The sequence below is a fragment of the Neocloeon triangulifer genome, unplaced genomic scaffold, assembly GCF_031216515.1.
Source record: "Neocloeon triangulifer isolate White Clay Creek 2 clone unplaced genomic scaffold, ASM3121651v1 ptg000001l, whole genome shotgun sequence".
Lineage (NCBI taxonomy): Eukaryota > Metazoa > Arthropoda > Insecta > Ephemeroptera > Baetidae > Neocloeon > Neocloeon triangulifer.
In genome coordinates, this window is record NW_026775544.1 from 1617217 (window position 1) to 1635747 (window position 18531).

Below are 18531 nucleotides of genomic sequence, written 5' to 3' on the forward strand. Positions count from 1 at the left end.
AAAAATTTCTGAACTGAAAAAAAATTGAATTGATCAATTAACCAAGTATAATATTATAAGGTTTATAATTTATTTTACTTAACTTAATTCTTAAATAGATACAAACATATAATATAATATGCTGAGCCAAAATATTTTATTGAAGATTTGTTTGCTATAGCTATATTAATTAAATTTTGAGATATTTGTTAAAAAATATAAATATTAATTAATTAAATTGTTACTGTTTCAAATGAATATATCTTTATTTTTTAATCGGTATGATGTAGCAAAATTAATTGCAAAGTAAAACATGTTTTCTCCTTTTAGAATTTTAATATTTGTCTATTGTTTCAACCCAAGTACAAAACATAAAACTAAAGATGATTATTTTTAATTTTTACGCTTTGTGATCAACATTAATAACTCCTTCCAAACAGGGTGTAGTACTTGGGCTTATTTTTACAAGATGGGTAGATGCATTTGTCAGCTGGAGTGATCTCAGCAGGCTGATCGAAAGGAATGCAGAGACCTTTAGCACCCATAGCTGGTGCTCCAGGTTCGGCGCCTTCGCCCTCCTCCCTGGCACTGTCCTTCTTAATCACCTCCTCGCAGGGAATTTCCCCGCAGAACGGAGACAGCATGATGTTCTTTCCCTCAAGTTGTTTGCAGAAATCGTCCCAGTCCTTGCATAACTTTGTGTGGTCCTTCAAGTCCTTTGTGGCCTTGTCGAGCATGCTCTGATGAATGGTGTCCAGCAACTTCTTCAAATCCTCAACAGCAGTAGCCCTTTGGATGGTTATCTTCTCTCCAGTGTCCCTCCGAACAGCCACCAGTTGGCCTTGCTTTAGGTCTTTTGGCCCAAGCTCAACGCGAATGGGAACTCCCTTCAGCTCCCAGTGGTTGAACTTCCAGCCTGGAGAGTAGTTGTCCCGATAGTCACCTTTGACCTTCACCTCAGTTTCAACCAGACTCTTTTCCAGCTGCTGACAGGAGTCAATCAAAGTTTTGCGGTTTTCGTCCTTCATATTAGCCGTGATTCCACAGGGTACAATGACGATCTGTAATTAAATAAAATATTAATGGAAATAAAACTCTTAAAAATGTTGAATTAAAAATTACCTGGACACAAGCCACTCTGGGTGGAAGGACAAGACCTTGATTATCAGCATGGACCATGACCATGACACCTGAATAATTTCCATTAAAAAAAAGAACGGATATTTGTTAATTTAAACTTGCCGATAGTTCTGGTTGTGATGCCCCAAGAGTTCTGGTACACAAATTTCTTCTCCTGTGTTTCTGGGTCCTCAAAGACAATGTCAAACATTTTTGAGAAGTTCTGCCCAAGATGGTGAGATGTTCCTCCCTGAAATATGTTTTAAATAAAATTCTATTTCAATATTCGTAACAAAAAATTGGGTACTTTAAAATATTTTAAATTTCCTACACACACCTGGATACCTCTGCCACTGGCCGAAACAAAAGCTTCGACAGTAGTGGTGAAGTCCCCGCCAGCAAACTTTTCCTTTTCTGTTTTCCTTCCCTTAACAACAGGAATGGCCATAAGACCTTGGTAAACCTCAGCGTAGAGATTGAGAATTTGGTAAACTTCCTCGGTGGCTTCTTTCTGGTAAGCATGAGCTGTGTGTCCTTCTTGCCACAAGAACTCACGGGTTCGGAGGAATGGTTGAGGGTGCTTGAACTCCCACCTCTATAAAATTATCATTGTTAATGTTCTGAGTCTCGCACAAACAATTGAAACATACCACAACATTGTTCCACTGATTCAGCTTGATCGGTAAGTCGCGGTAGGACTGCACCCATTTGGCGTAAGCAGGGTACATGACAGTCTCACTAGTCGGTCTCACAGCAATCGGCTCCGCCAGATCAGTATCACCAGATTTGGTAACCCATGCAACCTGAGGAATGTTTAGGCAGAAATAGTAACAAATCCATGTTTTATAATAAAAATAAAATACCTCTGGGGCAAAATCGGCAATGTGGGTCTTTTCTTTCTCAAGTACACTTCGAGAAACAAAAATCGGGAAGTAGCTGTTTTGCACACCCATCTTCTTGATTTCTGCATCAAACCATCTTTGCACGGCCTCCCAGACGGCATATGACCAAGGACGAAGAATGTAGCAGCCACTGACGTCGTAGTATTCGATCATCTCTCCCTTCGTGATTACTTGCGAGTACCAGTCTGAGAGATTTTCCTCCTTCTTAGCCTCCAGTCCAAGTCTTGTTTGCTTTTTCAAGCCACCTTGGCCATCATCAGCCTGGAAATTTATTATTAATATAAAAAATTTAATTCAAATCAGAAATAAAAACACAAGCATGCTGTTGAAGACACTTGCAAGTCAAAATTAGGCAAATACAAATTTATGTTATTGAACACAAGTTGCACACATTGTCGACGAAAACAAAAAAGATACTTACTGATTCAAGTTGAACATTTTTCAGTAAATATATATGAAATGGCATTTAAAGAAAATTGTGTTGAATTAAAAACTTTTATTTTGTAACAGAACTTGAACCACTTAGAAAATTCTTTTGACTGCTTGCAAATATCTTCTTTTCGCCCTCATCAACCTCTCACACGGCATTTTAGTTTACCTCGGCCGGTTTCTCTTTAGGAGCCTGCTTCTTGGGTGCCTGCTTTGGCTTGTTTTCTTTGCTCTTGCCCCCTTGCCTTGGAGCATTAGCAGGCTGGAAGTCTTGCCCAGTTGCTGCCTTGTACTGAGCTTTCAGGTCGAGCAGCGCTTTAACCTCTTTTTCTACTTCGTCCTGAATTTATATACATAATATTATGTTATGTCAAAATAATCATATTCTCTACCTTTGGAACAGACTTGGATTTGAGCTCCCTGACTCTGTCCCCTTGTTTGGTGATCTGTTCAGCCAAACCAGTTCCGCTGTCTGCCATCGTAGGTACCTCTGGTGCTTTAGCTTTGGGTTCAGCTTTTGGTGGGGCTGCTCCTGGCTTCCAGTCCTGGCCTGTAGCCTCTTTGTACTTCGCTTTGAGCCCAAGCAAAGTTTTGACTTCTTCGTCGATGACGTTCTTGGCAGCTTTGTCTGATTTCAGCTGGCGGATCTTGTCACCTTGTGCTGCAATGTCTGCTAGAATAGAATCCACCGACTTGTTGTCTGGTGCGGCTTGAGCAGGAGGAGCAGCAGCTGCTGGAACTTGCACTCCTGGTTTCCAGTCGGTACCAGCAACGTTCTTGAAGTTGCTCTTCAACTCCAAAAGTGTCTTTACTGCCGAGTCGATGACGTCCTACATTTAAAATGAATTTTTTTGTAACTTTGTTGTTAATTTAAACTATAACATTATGTAATACCTTTGCTGCCTTTTGACTTTTCAGGTCTCGGACCTTGTTGCCTTGCTCAATGATTTGAGCGTTGATGTCTGCTGCACTTGCTCCAGACCTTGTTTCCTGCTTAGCTGGGGGAGGTGCTGGAGTAGCGGCTGGAGCTGCAGGACTTGCGCCTGGTTTCCAATCCGAGCCGGTGGCAGCCTTGTACTCTGCTTTCAGAGCCAGAAGGACTTTCACCGCTGCGTCAACCTGATCCTTCGGTGCTTTTTCTCCCTTGAGCTTTCGGACTTTCTCTCCCTGTTCAGTGATTTTGGTGTTGATGTCTGCAGCACTTGCACCACCAGCTGGAGAAGGATCGGCTGACGGAAGTTTGATGTCAGGCTTCCAATCAAGGCCTTAAAATAAATAAATAATGATACATAAATAATTAATTAATTTGTGTTTTTCTGTACCTGTAGCTGCCTTGAATTGGACCTTAAGATCAAGAAGCTTTTTAACCTCCTCTCCCACTACTTCCTGCAAAAGAATCAAAGCTGCGTTTTTTTTTTTAATAAATAAAAGAGAATGTGTGTTACCTTTGAAGCCTTCTCTGACTTAATTTGTCGGACTCGATCTCCTTGCTGTTTTATAGCAGCATCAAGTCTTGAGGCCTCGTTGCCACCACCTGGGGTAGGTTTCTGCTCTTCTTGAGGTGACTTTTCAGCTGATTTGCCCTTTGCCGATTGCAGCTTCTGAAAAATCCAAAATAATTCAAGTAACGATGAATGAGAAATATTTCATCGTAATATCATTTCTTTCTGTGTATGCATGTATGCCAAAAATGGCAACAAAATACCATGGTAGATTATTTAAAGATAAGATAAAATTTTATGATGCAACGTTAAGAAAACATGTTAACATACATATTCGGCACCTTTTGAAATGAAAAGAAAAAATATTTTCAGAGAGAGCTGCTCTGTTCCATATGTAAACCACACTATCCACACCACATGCCAACTGGCCTGTCTGGTTAGGTAGGTCAGGGTGGGGGAAAACTCAGGTGCTGTCATCTTGCGACTTTAAAAGCTAATGTAAAAATCTTTCTTCCTTTTTGGATAAAAAAAAACCACACAGCTTATTTTAAGGGCATTCAGGGAGCATGATCTGTGCAGGCCAGGATTTCTTAAATTGTTAAGAAAAAAGCTCACCTCTTTCTCACTGATTTCCTGAGGTTTCTTGGGTGGTCCAGCAGTGGGCATGGCTTTAGTGTGGCCGTCGGGAATGGAAAACAGCACAATGGGACTGTCTTTTGCAGAATAAATGCTGAAAAAAATTTTCTTCAATTTTTAGTTAAATGAAATTCAAATTTACCTTGTAGGCTCATATGGCCTGTCACACACAAAGAAGCCTCTTCTCTGGAGCTGGATGATGTCTCCCTTCTTGACGTTAACCAACTCAGGGTCTCCCAGCATCATCACATCAGTCTGAAAAATTCTCAATGAAGGACGAAATATTTATTTTAAAATATCTCACTCTTGTCTCATGTCCAATATAATTTTTAAAGTCCTCGTCCTTTCCTAAAACGGCTTTGCTAATAATATGATCAAAGTAGACGCAAGCACATGGGATGGTTTTTCCCTTGGCAGTGTCTGCAAGCCAGGTAATTTTAAGGGTCTTTTTGTAGTCCTTGTTGTCAAGGTTGGGCTCCGCGTCTATTGAGGTGATTTTTCCATTTGCTCTGTGAGATCAACGATTCAGATTTTGATCAAACATTTATTTATTGAATTCAAACCTATTAATTTTCTTAATGAGGATGTTTCCCCAGTTAATGAATGTGGTATTTTCACCCTCCTTCAAGATGTCAGCATCCGCCCTGTCAATCAAAATTTTGGGTCCGACCCACACAGTTTTTGTCCCCACAGCTGGGTCTTTTGGATGCTTGGCCACAGTCAAAGCCTCCTCCTTGACATTCTTCACATTGACAATGACTGGGTCAGATTGCTCTAAAGCAGTGAACCGAGGAGCAATAGGATCGATGACTTTCTTGTTAAAAGCCCAGATTTTATCCCACTCCATCATGGTGACGGCGCGAGACGAGCCTTGGCTAATAATAAACTGCTTAAGACCCTCCACGGTCATTCCTCTGCGAAGAACTCCTCTGACAGTTGGAAATCGTGGATCATCCCTATGCATTTTTAAATCTTTATACCTTTGATTAAATAAATATTTGGCAAATTTACCAGCCATCTACATAGCCTTCCTCGACAAACCAGGTGAGTTTGCGCTTAGACAAAACGGTGTTGGTCATGTTGAGCCTGCTGTACTCCCAAATGTACGGCTTTCTCAATCCAAGGGCATCGATGAACCAGTAAAACTGATCATCCCGATCATGATACTCCAGAGTTCGGAGGGCATGAGTAACACCCTCAATGCTGTCCACAATTGGACAGGCAAAGTCATAGGTAGGATAGACTCTGTAAAATAAATAAAAATTATAAATTTACATCAAAGTCTTGCGCTTGATTAATTACTTGTATTTTGTGCCTGTACGTGGATGGGGCTCATTCTTGCAGCGATAAATGGTAGGGTCTCTCATGCACCCATTGGCCGACTGCATGTCAATCTTGGCTCGAACACAACATTTCTGGCCAAGCTCGGAGCCTTTTTTCATCTCTTCCCACATTTTGAAATTCTGCTCCGTGCTGTTGGTTCGATTTTTTGATGCAACGCGCTGCTCTCGCTCCGATTTCATGGTTTCCGGATCAGTGTCATCAACATACGCCTTTCCCTCGGCCATCATTTTCTCGCACAACTCCAACATCAAATCAAAGTAGCTCGAGGTGTGCGTGAATTCGTCAGGCTTGACTTGGAGCAACTCCAGGTCCTCCAGAATCACCTGAGAAAAAAATTGAATTACTTTTTCTTGGGAATAAAAAGTAATTTAATTACCTTCTCAAAATCAACTTTTTCCTTAGCAGGATTGGTATCATCAAAACGCATAATGAGCTTTCCCTTAAACGCCTCTTGGTAGTACTGATTCAACAGAGCAGCCTTGGCATGACCAATGTGCAGATACCTGATTTAAAAAATTTTAATTAATTCTCTGTAAAACTTTAAAGCGTTGCTCCAACTTACCCACTAGCCTCTGGTGGGAAACGAACAACCACCTTGCCCATTTCAGCACCAGGAAGGTCAACGAATTTGCCCTCCTCTTTCCTGCCAACCGGTTTCTCCGAACCAGCCCTCGACACTCGACCCTTATCTGGCAGAGTGGAGAGAACGTCTTTCAGCTCCTTCAAAGATTTGACCAGTTGGTACCATCGAGCTACGTTCTGAGGAGCTTTGGTCTCATCAAAGCTTCGGTTGTCTAAAATTGGGTGGTTATTATAAATTTAAACCTTCAAAAATTAATAATCACAGTAAAGAGAGCCCCAGACGCAAAGGTCAGCAATTGTGATGGCATATCCAACAAGGTAGGTGCTTAGAGCTAAAGTGTCATTGAGATCCTTCAGGGCACTGTCGTAGTCTCCAAACGTCAGGTCCTGACTGAAAGTCAACCAGTGATCGACCTAAAGTAAAATTACATAATAAGGATCTTTCCGAAATTAATGTTTTTTTCTACCTCCGATCTTTCAATGGGGCTGTTGCCGTACAGGTTGCACCCAGGGGTGATTCTGGCCAAGTACCTGCTGATGGTGGCACTTGTGTCCAAGACAAAACCGTCCGGAAGCTGGAAGCTTGTCTCTCCACCCCATTCCACTTGGACCTCAAGGGTGTTTTTCACGAAACTCGCAGTCAGAATTCCACCTAGATTTATTAATTGAATATTGTATATTTTTTATCATAACATCAATTACATAAAATGATGTTCATAGATCTTAAAATTGCATCATTCTACCGACAAAAATAAAAAAATCCATGTGGTGTATGAAATTTATTACATATTTTTCCACAGTTGACTCGATTCAAAAGGCAAAATAAAAAAAACTGAAAAACGAAAACTTACCAAGTGGCGGATCTGACGAGTTCGCTTTCAATATCAGCGTTTTAGCTGGCATTTTCAATAAAAATCTCTCAGATTTCGTTTGTCGTGCGAATTCCTCGTGTTGCTGTCAATAAAGGGGCGTGTGCCGTGTGTCGTGGGAGGAAATTTAAAGTAAAATAGCGGCAAAGTTAAAAATTAATATTTTTTTTTTTCATATTATTCTTGACCATCAACCGAAAATTCAATTAAAAAATTTGTGATTCATCAGAATATTTGTAATAGAATTATTTATAAATTTATTTTAATTGCGATTTCTGAGCTTGTTTGTCTTCAACTTTTGGTCGTTTTGGTCTTCACAAATTATACATGAATGAAGAAGATCTAACGCATGATTGGCTACCAATACTCGCTCTTCACGCTGATTGGCCACCTGTACGTGTTGCCGCCAGTGTTGACTTGAACTGCGTTGGAGTTGGAAAACAAAAATGTACTTAACAAATTTCCGCAAGAACGTTTTGAAGTTTATAATTCATTCTACTAGGCACAATTTCTAGAATCCGATACATTTGATTGAGCAAATTTCGGAATTGTACATCAAATTGCAACTCCAATAGAGCGGAAAAACGTCGCTCGGGTTGGTGTACCTGGGCCGTACCTGTGGCCAGCGAGAAATGAGCAGACCGCCGCCCACTTGTTCCTCGGCAGGTACAAGACAGGTGTTTTCCATTGTTGTTGTTCCTGCCTGGCTACTGACTGATGTTCAGGAAAGGTAATTTGAGCCACTTTACCGGCAAAAAGCTGTGCATTTATCGATCAAGACCAGCCGCCGCGACCGTCGGTCGTGCACAAATAAATGAGCTGCATACCTGAGCCGGATTATCTGGCTGTGCATACATTTACCGAGCTCAATTGAATTACACATATGCGAGCGAGATAAAGATAGGTGTGTCCCCGCAAAATTCCTGCAAACGTCGCAATTTGCGTTGGCTAATTTTTTATTTTGGCAATTTCGGTCGAGCGAAACAGGTGCATTCCACCTGCCGGATTTGGTCCTTGCATGGACCACTTTATTAATCCGCATTGCCATTGACAACCAAACACACAGGTTTACCACGCCCTTAAGTAAATTCAATTATATTTTATTACTCCACTTTTTCTCTTTGCGCTCTCACCATATACGAGCTGGTATAAAAAGTTATAGAAATTAATTGTTGCAGATGAGCACCGCTCCGAAAAGTGAAACTCCATCCAAAGGTTGGGTGAAGTTTGAGGATGAGGAGGCGGGCGGCGACAAGTCTGCTGCATCTACCCAACAACAGGACGAGGAAAGTGCAGCCAAAGCAGAAGTAAGTCTCCTTGGGTTTGACCTTTTTGATCTGATTAAAATTAATTTTTAGATAATCCATTTTGAAAATCCAAAATTTGCTAACGTAGAAGTAAGTCCCTGTGAATTATACTAACCTGGGGGATTATGAGGGGATCAGAGTTTAAATTCAATCAAAAGCTAATGTTAAATTTGTTATCTTTAGTACAATGGTGCGGTGATCACGGCAGAGACCTCGCAAGTGGGTCTCGATCTGAGCAGAAGTTCTGAAGTTGCCATCACTATTCCGAAGCCAGAAAAGGCTACAATTTCAACCACCCTGAGCACCATAGACCTCAGCGCCGATGGCCACCTCACAAACGGCGCCGGAGTCTCTTCAATATCGAACGCAGCAACTATAAGACAGGGATTTGGTAATCAATTTTTAAGTTTGTGTAATTTTTAAAATTCTAAATAATTTTTTAGTAAATGGAGACATCATTGTAACTCTTCTCCCCATCAACACAAAGTGGCCCTGGATTACGCCAGCCAAATTCCGTCCTGAACTAGTCCCCGAGGAGCTGATGGCTCAAGGGCTCACTGTTAGTTTCAATTTGAAATGCAAAGACGTTTATTATTATTTTTTCTCCTTTTCTAGTTAACTGTGGAGGATTACGTACAAATCATGGAGCTGCTGACCAACGACTTCCGTTTCACAATGTACAACATTTGCTACAAGAGAGTTCTCTCCCTGTGGGTCCTGCTGGCCTTTTCAATTCTGCTGGTGCTCTTGTTTTCCGGTGTCACAGGCCTCACTCTTTTTGGTCTGGGAGTCTTCTGGATTTTCGTCAACGCTTTTGCTGTTGTATTCTGCATTTGGATAAAAATCAAGGCAATTTTTTCAGTATAGCAAAAATAATTTTTAATAACATTTTTAACCAAACAGCTCAACCACAATTTGGAGTACTGTTTAGCATCTGTGAACAGACACCTGTTGCGGCACAAAATCCTGCTGGGCCTGGACGACAGAGGGAAGCTGTCCTGCCACAAAGTGAATCTCTGCTTCATCTACTTTGACACCACCGAGTGTGTTGTAAGTTAAAACTAGATTTTGTATTATAATTTTTGCTAATATATACTATTTTTCTACAGAAAAAGTTGCAAGAGGTGATTGATAGTGAGGAGAGGGTGGGTCGAGTTGTCGGAAGGGAAGAAACAGCGGACGAGCGGAGGAAGAGGATCCAGTTGCAGGAGCGAATGGACATTGATGACAGTGACATTATCATCCAGGGCGCTAGCACCACTCGACTATCAAGGAAACAGGTAGGGTTTTTTACTCCAAACTCTGGGTTTTCTTGAGCATGTTGCAGGATTTGAATTCTTTTTTTTTTTGCACAATGTTTTTATTCCAAATTTTGAAATAAAGGATGTGGTTTTGAATTATAAATTAATCTTGATTTATGCAAACAAGTGCACCAAGCAAGGCAAATTTTTTTTATAAAAAAAAGCTCTTCCTTGAATTTGAAAAATTACTTTTCTTTCAAAGCCACAGCCTTGAAAATAGTGTAGGGTTTTGAATTAACGTGTGCAAATCCAGGCCAGGGGTGAGCGCGTGATGCTGCGCTACCTGCAGCGCTGGGCCAAAGACTATTTGCGCCGGCGCCTCGACTGGACGCTGGACGAGTCAGGTGGCAACCCGTCAAGCCCGCGGCACCTGAGTCGCGCCCTTTGTCCCTGCCAGTACATGGAAGAGTACTTGCGAAACAAACCCACGGCCGCGGCGCACCACAGTCACGCGTTTTGTCCTTGCTGTTCGCTTTGGTGCGCCAAGCAGGGCATCGACTGACCTGCCCTATATCCTAAAAAAGACTCGGCCGTTGCCATATTAATCGAACGCACGCACATTGTGTACTGGATTGTTTGTCAAAATGCACAGTTGTATTTTATAACTAGCAATAATTTTTTTTTAGTGTTTAATAATTAACGTGTCAAAAAGGTCCTGCATGCTTTTTGTGTAGTTTGTCTTCTGCTTCTGTGTTTGCTTTTGCAGCACTTCATTGCAAATAGGATGTTAATATTATTGTTGTTTATTTATTCTTAATTTTAATGCAAATAAATGTATGGATTGATTTTTAATGAAGGACAAACGGATAATATTACCTTAAATCATTTGCAGCTAACTCTACAAAAGAAAAAAATGTACTCTTTACCTAATTTTATTTGTACTATTATTGTTACTAATACAATAAAAAATATGATTATAAATTAGGATATTTTTAAAATTTAGAGCGAGCCTTCAAATTTAAATTAAAATTTTAGAGCTATCTTATATCCTATCAATCATAAAAATTTTAATTAAAAAGTCTTTTATACCAACATTCTGATTAAGTCAATTTATATAAATTGATGATATTCACAATTAATGTTATACAAGCTTTTAATTCATAATTTCCAGCCTTTTATTTTAACGTTGTGCTCTGCTCAAGTAAAAAAATTAAATAATATTGGATTAAAAAAAAATTAATTTTTTTCGTTAAATTTTACTAAACACCTTAACTGTTGAACTTTTCTTTATTTTTCAAATTTTCTTCCACATTTCACGTTATTATGGACTAAATTTCTGCATGCTTTTCCGCACCTTGGGCGCATTCGGTGAAACTGACCGTGTCTTGTATCTGTGGTGGCAGGGCCGGGCTGAGATGCTGCTGCTGCGGTACTCGCAACGCTGGGTCAAACTGCTGACCAGGCAGATGCTGCCCCTGGCCGGCGAGGGTGTGGACAGCGTGGCCCCGAGACACTGTCTGCAGGCGCGGTGTCCCTGCCAGTTCATTGAGGAGCATCTCAAGTACAAGCCGGCAGGCAAGTTGACCGCCAAAAAAGTTTTCTCCTTGCCTGACTTCAGCTGAAACTCTCAACTAACTCACACTGTGGTGGAGGCCAAAATCTTTGTTTTTGGGATTTTCATGTTTTCTCTCTCACTTCTCTTAATTGTTTTTTGTTTTTACAAGTAGTGCTGTTAATAACGCAGGGCCATTAGTTAAACGAGTTGTGTCATTTTATCCGAAAGTCTTATTTGAACATTTAAAAATGCGTGCAAATCAATCGAATTTTTCCCACCATATTACTTTAGAATAGAGATTGTTAAAGTTTCAATAAATTTTCTGCATAATCCTAAATTGTAGGGTGCAATCAGTATTTTCCACAAAAACAATTTTTACTCTTAAAAGACCAAATTTTGTGATAAATCAGCCTCTAAAAGTATTTGCCAGATTATTGTGTAAAGTGATCCTTTTATTTGCTAACTTGTCCGTCCTTTGAGATCTGCTGAAGATTTTTACGAAGTATTGTGTCATTATTTTTGTTCGTTCAAAGCTAGGTTTAAATTTTAGACAAATAAGGTTCACACACTGCATTTAGTGCGCGTTGGCATTTTGCAGTGCCTTGGTATATGTTTTAGGTCATGAATATGTCATTTTGTAATAATTATATTGAAGGAAGCTACTATTGGCATATCTTACGAATTGTCCATATTTTGTAAAAATGAATAAATATATTTTCACCATATTACAAAATAATCTCTGTAACACACAACAACACAATGTTTCCTTTCTCACAAAACCTGGTATAATAATATCTCATTATGGTGCTTGTTCTGTTGAGGCCGTCCTATACCTTCTGGAAGTTTCTTTCTTGAACTCAAAACACTTTCATAATTGTCACATCTAAAAAGTTTACTTAGAAATAATTCATTTTAGGCCACTGTTGCGACCTCTTCGGGGATCCACATATGATGCAGGTGTACTTTTAAATGTGACGAATTTACCATCTTCGCAATTATTCTTTGTAGAGCCAATTATAGTGTCTTGTTTCAAAACTTTGTTATAATATATTGAAATACATTGTTTAATTCCTCTTTGTTTGCAATTTTTATGTGATTCAATTTTAAAATTCAAGTTGGTGTGTGCTGAAAGTTTAAATAGAAATAAAATTTGCCATTTTCTGTATTTTATACGCTACATTTTTCTGTTCTCATTCTTTTTACGGCGTAGAAGAAAAATATGAAAGTTGCTTAATGCTTCAGGAAAACTTGCGAGAAAAACCGACCCACTTTCTTTTTTTGTGCAAAAAGCAGAGTAGATAATACTCATTAGCGTGTTCGCATTTCCAAGTTTCAAAATCTCACTATAAAAGGAGAATTCGCTGACAAAATGTTACCATTCACATTCTACGTTTGACCGAATTAATTAAGCCGACTGCTGGAAAAAAGCAAAAGATGCATTTCTGCTGGGGAAACTTCTTTCTGCCACTGGTAAAATCCTAATTGAATTTTATTCCTAAATTTTAATTTTTTAATATCACGAATCGTATACAAATATTTCTAATTTTTAAAAGGTCCTTCTGTTGACCAATAGGGCGAGCAAAGGTAGATCCTTTTTTATTAAAGTGATTAAAATTAAAACAACTATTTTGAAGGGATCAATGCACGCCATATGCAGCCAATGAGCCGAGCTGTGATTGATTGCAGTTGGCAGAATTTTAAAGTTATTTCCTTAAATACACCCTCTATGAAAATCACATTTTGGATTTCTTCAGACCCACAATTTAAACTGCTGCTTAATTCCTGGTATGGACCTCTTTACTGAGCAGCAGCTTGCCGAATGCAGCGCACCATATGATAAAAATACAATCAAATGGGCTAACAACTACATGCTCAACAAATTGCAAGTTTTTAGAAATGGAAACAACATCGAACTGGGGGACTGGAAAATTTGTAAGTTAATATGAAAAATTTGAATTTTATTTTCGTAAAGCGCGCAATTTTTCTCAAGCGTTAAAGACATGCAACGCGGCTGTAAGTGAAATTTTTTGAAAATTTCATTTTTATAAATCAATCTAAATTTACCTTAGAACTTTTTGAATTGCGTCTATGAAAAAAATGGCTTGTTGCTTGCGGACGGAAGCGTCAACATGGATTCCTTCGTGACTCTTTTTAACCAAACTCAAGATGAAGAATTTTGGAGGACGGCTATTTCCTTAGCTCTTCCACGTTTTGACACACTTGTCAATACTTGTAAAGAATTTTGTTTTTATATTCAACTCGGAAAAACGTTTTTTTTCTAGTAATGCCAGATTCAGTCAAGATCCTCAGCTGTCCAGGAGAAAATAAAAACGTATCTGCCATTCCACTTGTGTGGACGCAGATCGTCAACGGCGCCTTCATCACAGTAAAATATTCATTCAAAATTTAAATTCAAAAATTAATTTACTATTTTGATTTTTTAGCAGTGCCCGATTTCAATTCCATGTAATATAATAATATAAACTCTTGTTACAGGGAAATCATGGTTATTATTAATTTTAGCTGGCAACTGCAAACAAATGTCTGTAAGTTTTAACTCCTGCGTTCAGAAAGTTGAGAACTTCATTCTTGGCCAGCAAGGATCACGAAGGAGTGCTTCAAGAGAAAATCACATCAATTTCTATGAACAGAAATATTATAATAAAACTTCATAATAAAGAGGTTACATTTTTTTTGTAATATTTTAAAGCTAAAGTGATACTTCAAGAATATATAGTCTGTGATGATGTTTATCTCATTGATAAAAATTGTTTCAATAAAACATGCGATCAAAAAATAAATATTTTTGCTGTAAATTTATATTTTACTGTATTTCATTTGAAAGACGCAATGAACAACAACATAAATTTGCCTTTTTATAAAGGTTTTTACAATTAGTAAAATATAAAGAAATTAAATAGAAGACCTCTTTTCTCAACTATATTATTATTCCATTTTTATTTTAAATTTAGGTCACAATATTTGTGCTATGTTTTGGGGAAAAGAGTAATAAAACCACTGACGGCAGTCCCCTTTTCCTGCGCGCAATCCAAAAGAATCAGGGGAGATAAAAATAATTAGCGCGAGCTGCAAAAAATTATTTTTCATTTCAAAGTGTGCATTCGTTTCAGTCTACTTTTTCGTAAAAGCATGAAAATTATGCGTTCGTGGTTGCCCTACTCCATAATTCTGGTAAAAATGTAACTACAATAAAGAACACAAAATTCTTAACAAATAATATTACAGTTATTCGTCTCGTCCTGCGTTACTAGTAAAGGTTTGCTTTAGTTTGATAATTTTATAAAATTTAATATAATTTTTTACTTGTTAAATTTCATTTTTAAGTTCGTCAGAAGCGGCAGGATCAACGACTTGCAATTGACTGCAGCAAACAAAATTTCAAAGTTCATATTTTAATTTATTTTTTTGTTTTACCTAATTAAAAAATAATCAGTCGCATGACACAAAATGCTGCACCAATTCAGGAAGGAACCTTTTTACTGATGATCAACTCTCAGCTTGTAATTCAATGAACGACAAAACACTTGTCAAGTGGGCTAACAATTACATGCTCAATAGCCTGCAAGCTGGCAGAAATGGGAACAGCATCGAACTAAATGACTGGAAAATTTGTAAGTTCATTGCCGAAAAATGAGTAAACCGATATTAATTTTGAAAAAATTCACTAAGCGCTGAAAATTTGCGCCGCGGCTGTAAGGAAATAATCAAAAATTTTGTACCAAGTTAATTAAACAGTTATTTTAGGACTTTCTGAATTGTGTGTTCAACTCAAATGGGCTTTTGTTTTCAAATGGAAGTGTCGACATGCAATCCTCAATTGCAACTTTCAACGAAACACAAAACGACGACTTTTGGAAGAGCACAATTAGCAACGGCGTCCCAAAATTTAATGTTCTGGTCAAAGATAGTGAATTAATATTATTTTACTACCATCTTTTGTTAACATATGAACTGAAACTTTGCAGTAATGCCTGAAACGATCAAGTCCATCTCTTGTCCAGGAGAAGTGCAAAATGAACCAATGAGAACTGTGTCAGCCATTCCATTCTTGTGGACGCAAATTGTAAACGGCGCCTTTATAACGGTATTAAGTTAAAATAAAAATGTTTTTTTTTTTTCATAATATTGTTTTTTAATTAGCATTGTCCGAATCAAATAACTAGTAAGTTTTGTAATATTTGTATTTTTTAGTTTTATTTTATTAATTTTTTATGCTAAAAATACGTTAATTTGTAAATCTGGAAATTACAGAGGGTGGAGGATGCAGAAAAATGATCAAAAACTTCAATTTCTGCATTACCAAAGTGGAAGATTTTCTACTTGGGCAGCAAACAGCTCGAATTGCAGCTATCAAGACAAAAAACATATTTAATTTTCAGAATTGAAACATCAGAAATTATTTGTTAACAACATTTAAAGATGGTTGTACAAACAAGATTTGGAATAAAATTTGAAAAAAACGGAAAAAAAATTAATTTTATTTCCCTACAAAACTTGAAACAAAAAATTGTATATGTGGGGGATGGGAAAAATATCTTGGGCTAATATTTCGGGAGCGCGACATGATTTTGGGCAATTCAATTAAGCATAAATATATCAGTTGAAATTTTAAGGTGACTTTTAAAATTGCTATAAAATTTAGGTTTTCTCAAAAAAATTAGAATAAAATGTTATTTAACCCGTTAATCATGCGCTTAACTGGAGTTCATTTGACCTCATAGGTTTATAATTTAATGTCCCGACGAAATACTTTTAACAGCAGTCCTTTTTTTGTTCACACTGCACGAGTTAATTTTTTTTTCATCGTTAACATTTTTAAATCTTTGCTACGAGAGGTATTAAAATAGTTTTCTTATACCATATCTAATAAAAACATTAAAAGGTAATAGAACTGGTATTTTTTTCCATTTACTTCCCAATTAAAAAAAAAAATCCTAAAATTTTCATGTTATAAAATAGATTTTTGTGACAAAATGTAATTTCATATATTATATAGAAATATATCAGGCAATCGCTGCCCTACTTAGGTGGCATCGACCCTTCGGCGCGGAAAACGCTGTGTATCACTGATGCCGCCTGATCAGTATACTTCCTGACGCACACAGAACCGGGAAACCCGATGAGAGCGATGCTGCCACTATTCATTACTTTAACAATAATACTAATTGTATTCGAATAAGCTCATTTCTACCAAAATAACAATATAAAGGAATATATTTCAATTAGCAATCAACAAGCAGTCAAGATGCCTTTGGCGATCAGCAAGAGTCGATTTCGGAGGTCGAGGTCACTGATCACGAGGCCATGGAGGACCACGGGCAGTTGATGATGATGATGCACGACCAAGCGCACGGAGACGACTCGTCAATGGAGATGATGGGCACCGCTTCAATGAAATTGAGTTGAGATAAAAAGCAATTATTTTTTCCTGAAAATTGATGGGAATATTTTAAACAGGGCCGTCGGCGGTGCCAATTAATCAACACGAATCGGCCGGAATGATGTCCAGCAAGGAGCAATTCTGCTTGAATCAGATGACGCAGTGCTTGGCCAACCCAATGCCCTTCAACGAGCATCTCACGCAACCTAACGTGGGTGCGTCCGAGACGCAGGAATATGTTGTTGATGCGCCAACGGATGGCGGTTCCGGCGGCTCCTTTGAACCTTTTGCCTCTGGAGTTAACAAGGGCACGATCAATCGAGTGAAGAAGAAAAAGCCGCAAAGCGCAAATCTCATGAATATGGACGAAGAGACCCAAGAATCTATCCGATGCAATGGACAAAATTTCATTGTAAAATCAAAATATTTATGGGATTACTGTTATTTAAAAAAAATTTAAATTATCTTTTTATAATTTTTTAGAGAATGTCAGAGTGTTGCTCAAATACGCCAGGAGACTTTTTCACCGGAGCAATTCTTTTCGCGTGCTCGGATGTTTTCCCGATAAACCCAGGCATCGTTCTTAAAGAGTACAATCTGAACATGGGGCTGCTCCAAGACAACTCTTTGGACTTGTCGCGATCAGATACAAGTAGATGGTTTTTTTATTGCAATAATGACTAAGATAAATTGTTTTACGTCTTTAGTGTCTGGAGAAGTCCTTGGCAATGGCGTTGTAAGTTTTAAATACAATAATATATTGTAAATCATTTATGTTGAATTTTATTGAATTTATTTTACAGTGCTTCATAGACTGCATTTTTAGAAAGAGATCTCTTGTGCGACTTTCTTCGATTTTTAAAGACAAATAATAATAATTTCAATAATAGATTTCGGAGGACGGAGCCATAGACTACACGATGGTGGCCCATCATTTTATGTCCTCAGTAATGGACAGAGCCTGGCACCCTGTAGTGATGCAATCGATCAGAAACTGTTCCCAAGTCATGCATAGTATTTATTTTTGGAACTAAAAAACCAGCATTGTATTTTTTACTCTGTTTAACAGAATTCCCGCAACAAATGATGAATCCTGACTTCAGCTATCAAAAGTTCTGCTTCACTCACCCCTACTTGTTTCAACAATGCGTAATGAAATCATTGCGGATGGTAAAAGCTCAATATTTTGGTTAAAAAAATATCTCTAAAAATTTTTAATTAATAGGTTTGTCCTCTGCCTAATCACAGAACAAACTGTACGAGAAATTGGAGAGAATATAATTCTGAATTTATTTTCATAATTTTCTTCTATTTCAGCTCCCGAATGTGTTGAAAAGCGTCGCTTCCTGCAGCGGTGTGACATTTTTCAAAAAAGATTCACAGTTCCAAGACATTAAAAATTTCAGTTATAATGAAATTCTGTGTTTTCTTATTCCAAAGCATCAGTATTAAAAACGCAAAAAAATATGAAATGAAAATAATGCATGTCTGTGCAAACTATGCAACCGGCGCTACTCATCAGTCGTGCGGGCAGCCGAACTCTGACAACTGCAGGCTGATCGTATATCAAGCAACATGCAATTTTGTACTTGAAATAATCAATGCACACATTTTTGTACAGCACACTGAGATTGCTAAATTTAAAAAATAAATAAATTAATTAAAACAATTACTCTATGAAATATTTTTTGTCAAACAAACCTCAAGTGAAAATATAAATTATTT

The 18531-nt window shown here is 37.9% G+C and overlaps 4 protein-coding genes across 7 annotated transcripts; 3 read left to right on the forward strand and 1 right to left on the reverse strand.

Moving 5' to 3' along the window:
• Positions 1–267: 267 nt before the first annotated feature.
• On the reverse strand, positions 268–7443 carry LOC132198526 (bifunctional glutamate/proline--tRNA ligase). The gene is made up of 22 exons (XM_059622571.1): positions 7285–7443; positions 6901–7085; positions 6697–6847; positions 6414–6645; positions 6228–6354; positions 5810–6174; positions 5519–5752; positions 5071–5463; positions 4812–5016; positions 4650–4762; positions 4487–4601; positions 3875–4030; positions 3752–3815; positions 3324–3694; positions 2822–3259; positions 2599–2769; positions 1962–2261; positions 1749–1901; positions 1436–1693; positions 1222–1348; positions 1102–1169; positions 268–1040 (listed from the first exon to the last, which is right to left on the reverse strand). The coding sequence occupies exons 1-22, from the start codon at positions 7334–7336 to the stop codon at positions 399–401; spliced, it is 4920 nt and encodes a 1639-aa protein (XP_059478554.1). The 5' UTR covers positions 7337–7443; the 3' UTR covers positions 268–398.
• A 233-nt stretch (positions 7444–7676) lies between these two features.
• On the forward strand, positions 7677–14225 carry LOC132198551 (transmembrane protein 268). 4 transcript variants are annotated; one of them, XM_059622640.1, is made up of 17 exons: positions 7756–8032; positions 8481–8609; positions 8793–9000; positions 9053–9168; positions 9225–9458; positions 9513–9659; positions 9719–9889; positions 11254–11425; positions 12322–12875; positions 12959–12989; positions 13040–13107; positions 13160–13337; positions 13396–13418; positions 13475–13637; positions 13688–13791; positions 13850–13871; positions 13929–14225. In XM_059622640.1, exons 2-9 carry the CDS (start codon positions 8481–8483, stop codon positions 12372–12374), a joined length of 1230 nt encoding a protein of 409 aa, XP_059478623.1. In that variant the 5' UTR covers positions 7756–8032; the 3' UTR covers positions 12375–12875; positions 12959–12989; positions 13040–13107; positions 13160–13337; positions 13396–13418; positions 13475–13637; positions 13688–13791; positions 13850–13871; positions 13929–14225. The 4 variants fall into 4 exon arrangements, with proteins under 4 accessions (XP_059478614.1, XP_059478605.1, XP_059478623.1 ...); XM_059622650.1 differs by having other exon boundaries at positions 13853–13871; XM_059622631.1 differs by lacking the exons at positions 12322–12875; positions 12959–12989; positions 13040–13107; ... (4 more) ...; positions 13850–13871; positions 13929–14225 and adding an exon at positions 7677–7750 and having other exon boundaries at positions 7805–8032; positions 10164–11397.
• A 306-nt stretch (positions 14226–14531) lies between these two features.
• Positions 14532–15875, forward strand: LOC132196593 (uncharacterized). The gene is made up of 9 exons (XM_059619358.1): positions 14532–14597; positions 14652–14682; positions 14751–14809; positions 14860–15037; positions 15096–15118; positions 15171–15333; positions 15392–15510; positions 15567–15588; positions 15678–15875. Exons 1-9 carry the CDS (start codon positions 14556–14558, stop codon positions 15809–15811), a joined length of 771 nt encoding a protein of 256 aa, XP_059475341.1. The 5' UTR covers positions 14532–14555; the 3' UTR covers positions 15812–15875.
• A 645-nt stretch (positions 15876–16520) lies between these two features.
• LOC132196851 (uncharacterized) lies at positions 16521–18372 on the forward strand. Its single transcript, XM_059619770.1, has 10 exons — positions 16521–16593; positions 16653–16827; positions 16884–17218; positions 17290–17458; positions 17514–17542; positions 17610–17645; positions 17697–17820; positions 17876–17976; positions 18032–18062; positions 18124–18372. Exons 1-10 carry the CDS (start codon positions 16546–16548, stop codon positions 18201–18203), a joined length of 1128 nt encoding a protein of 375 aa, XP_059475753.1. The 5' UTR covers positions 16521–16545; the 3' UTR covers positions 18204–18372.
• Positions 18373–18531: the final 159 nt, after the last annotated feature.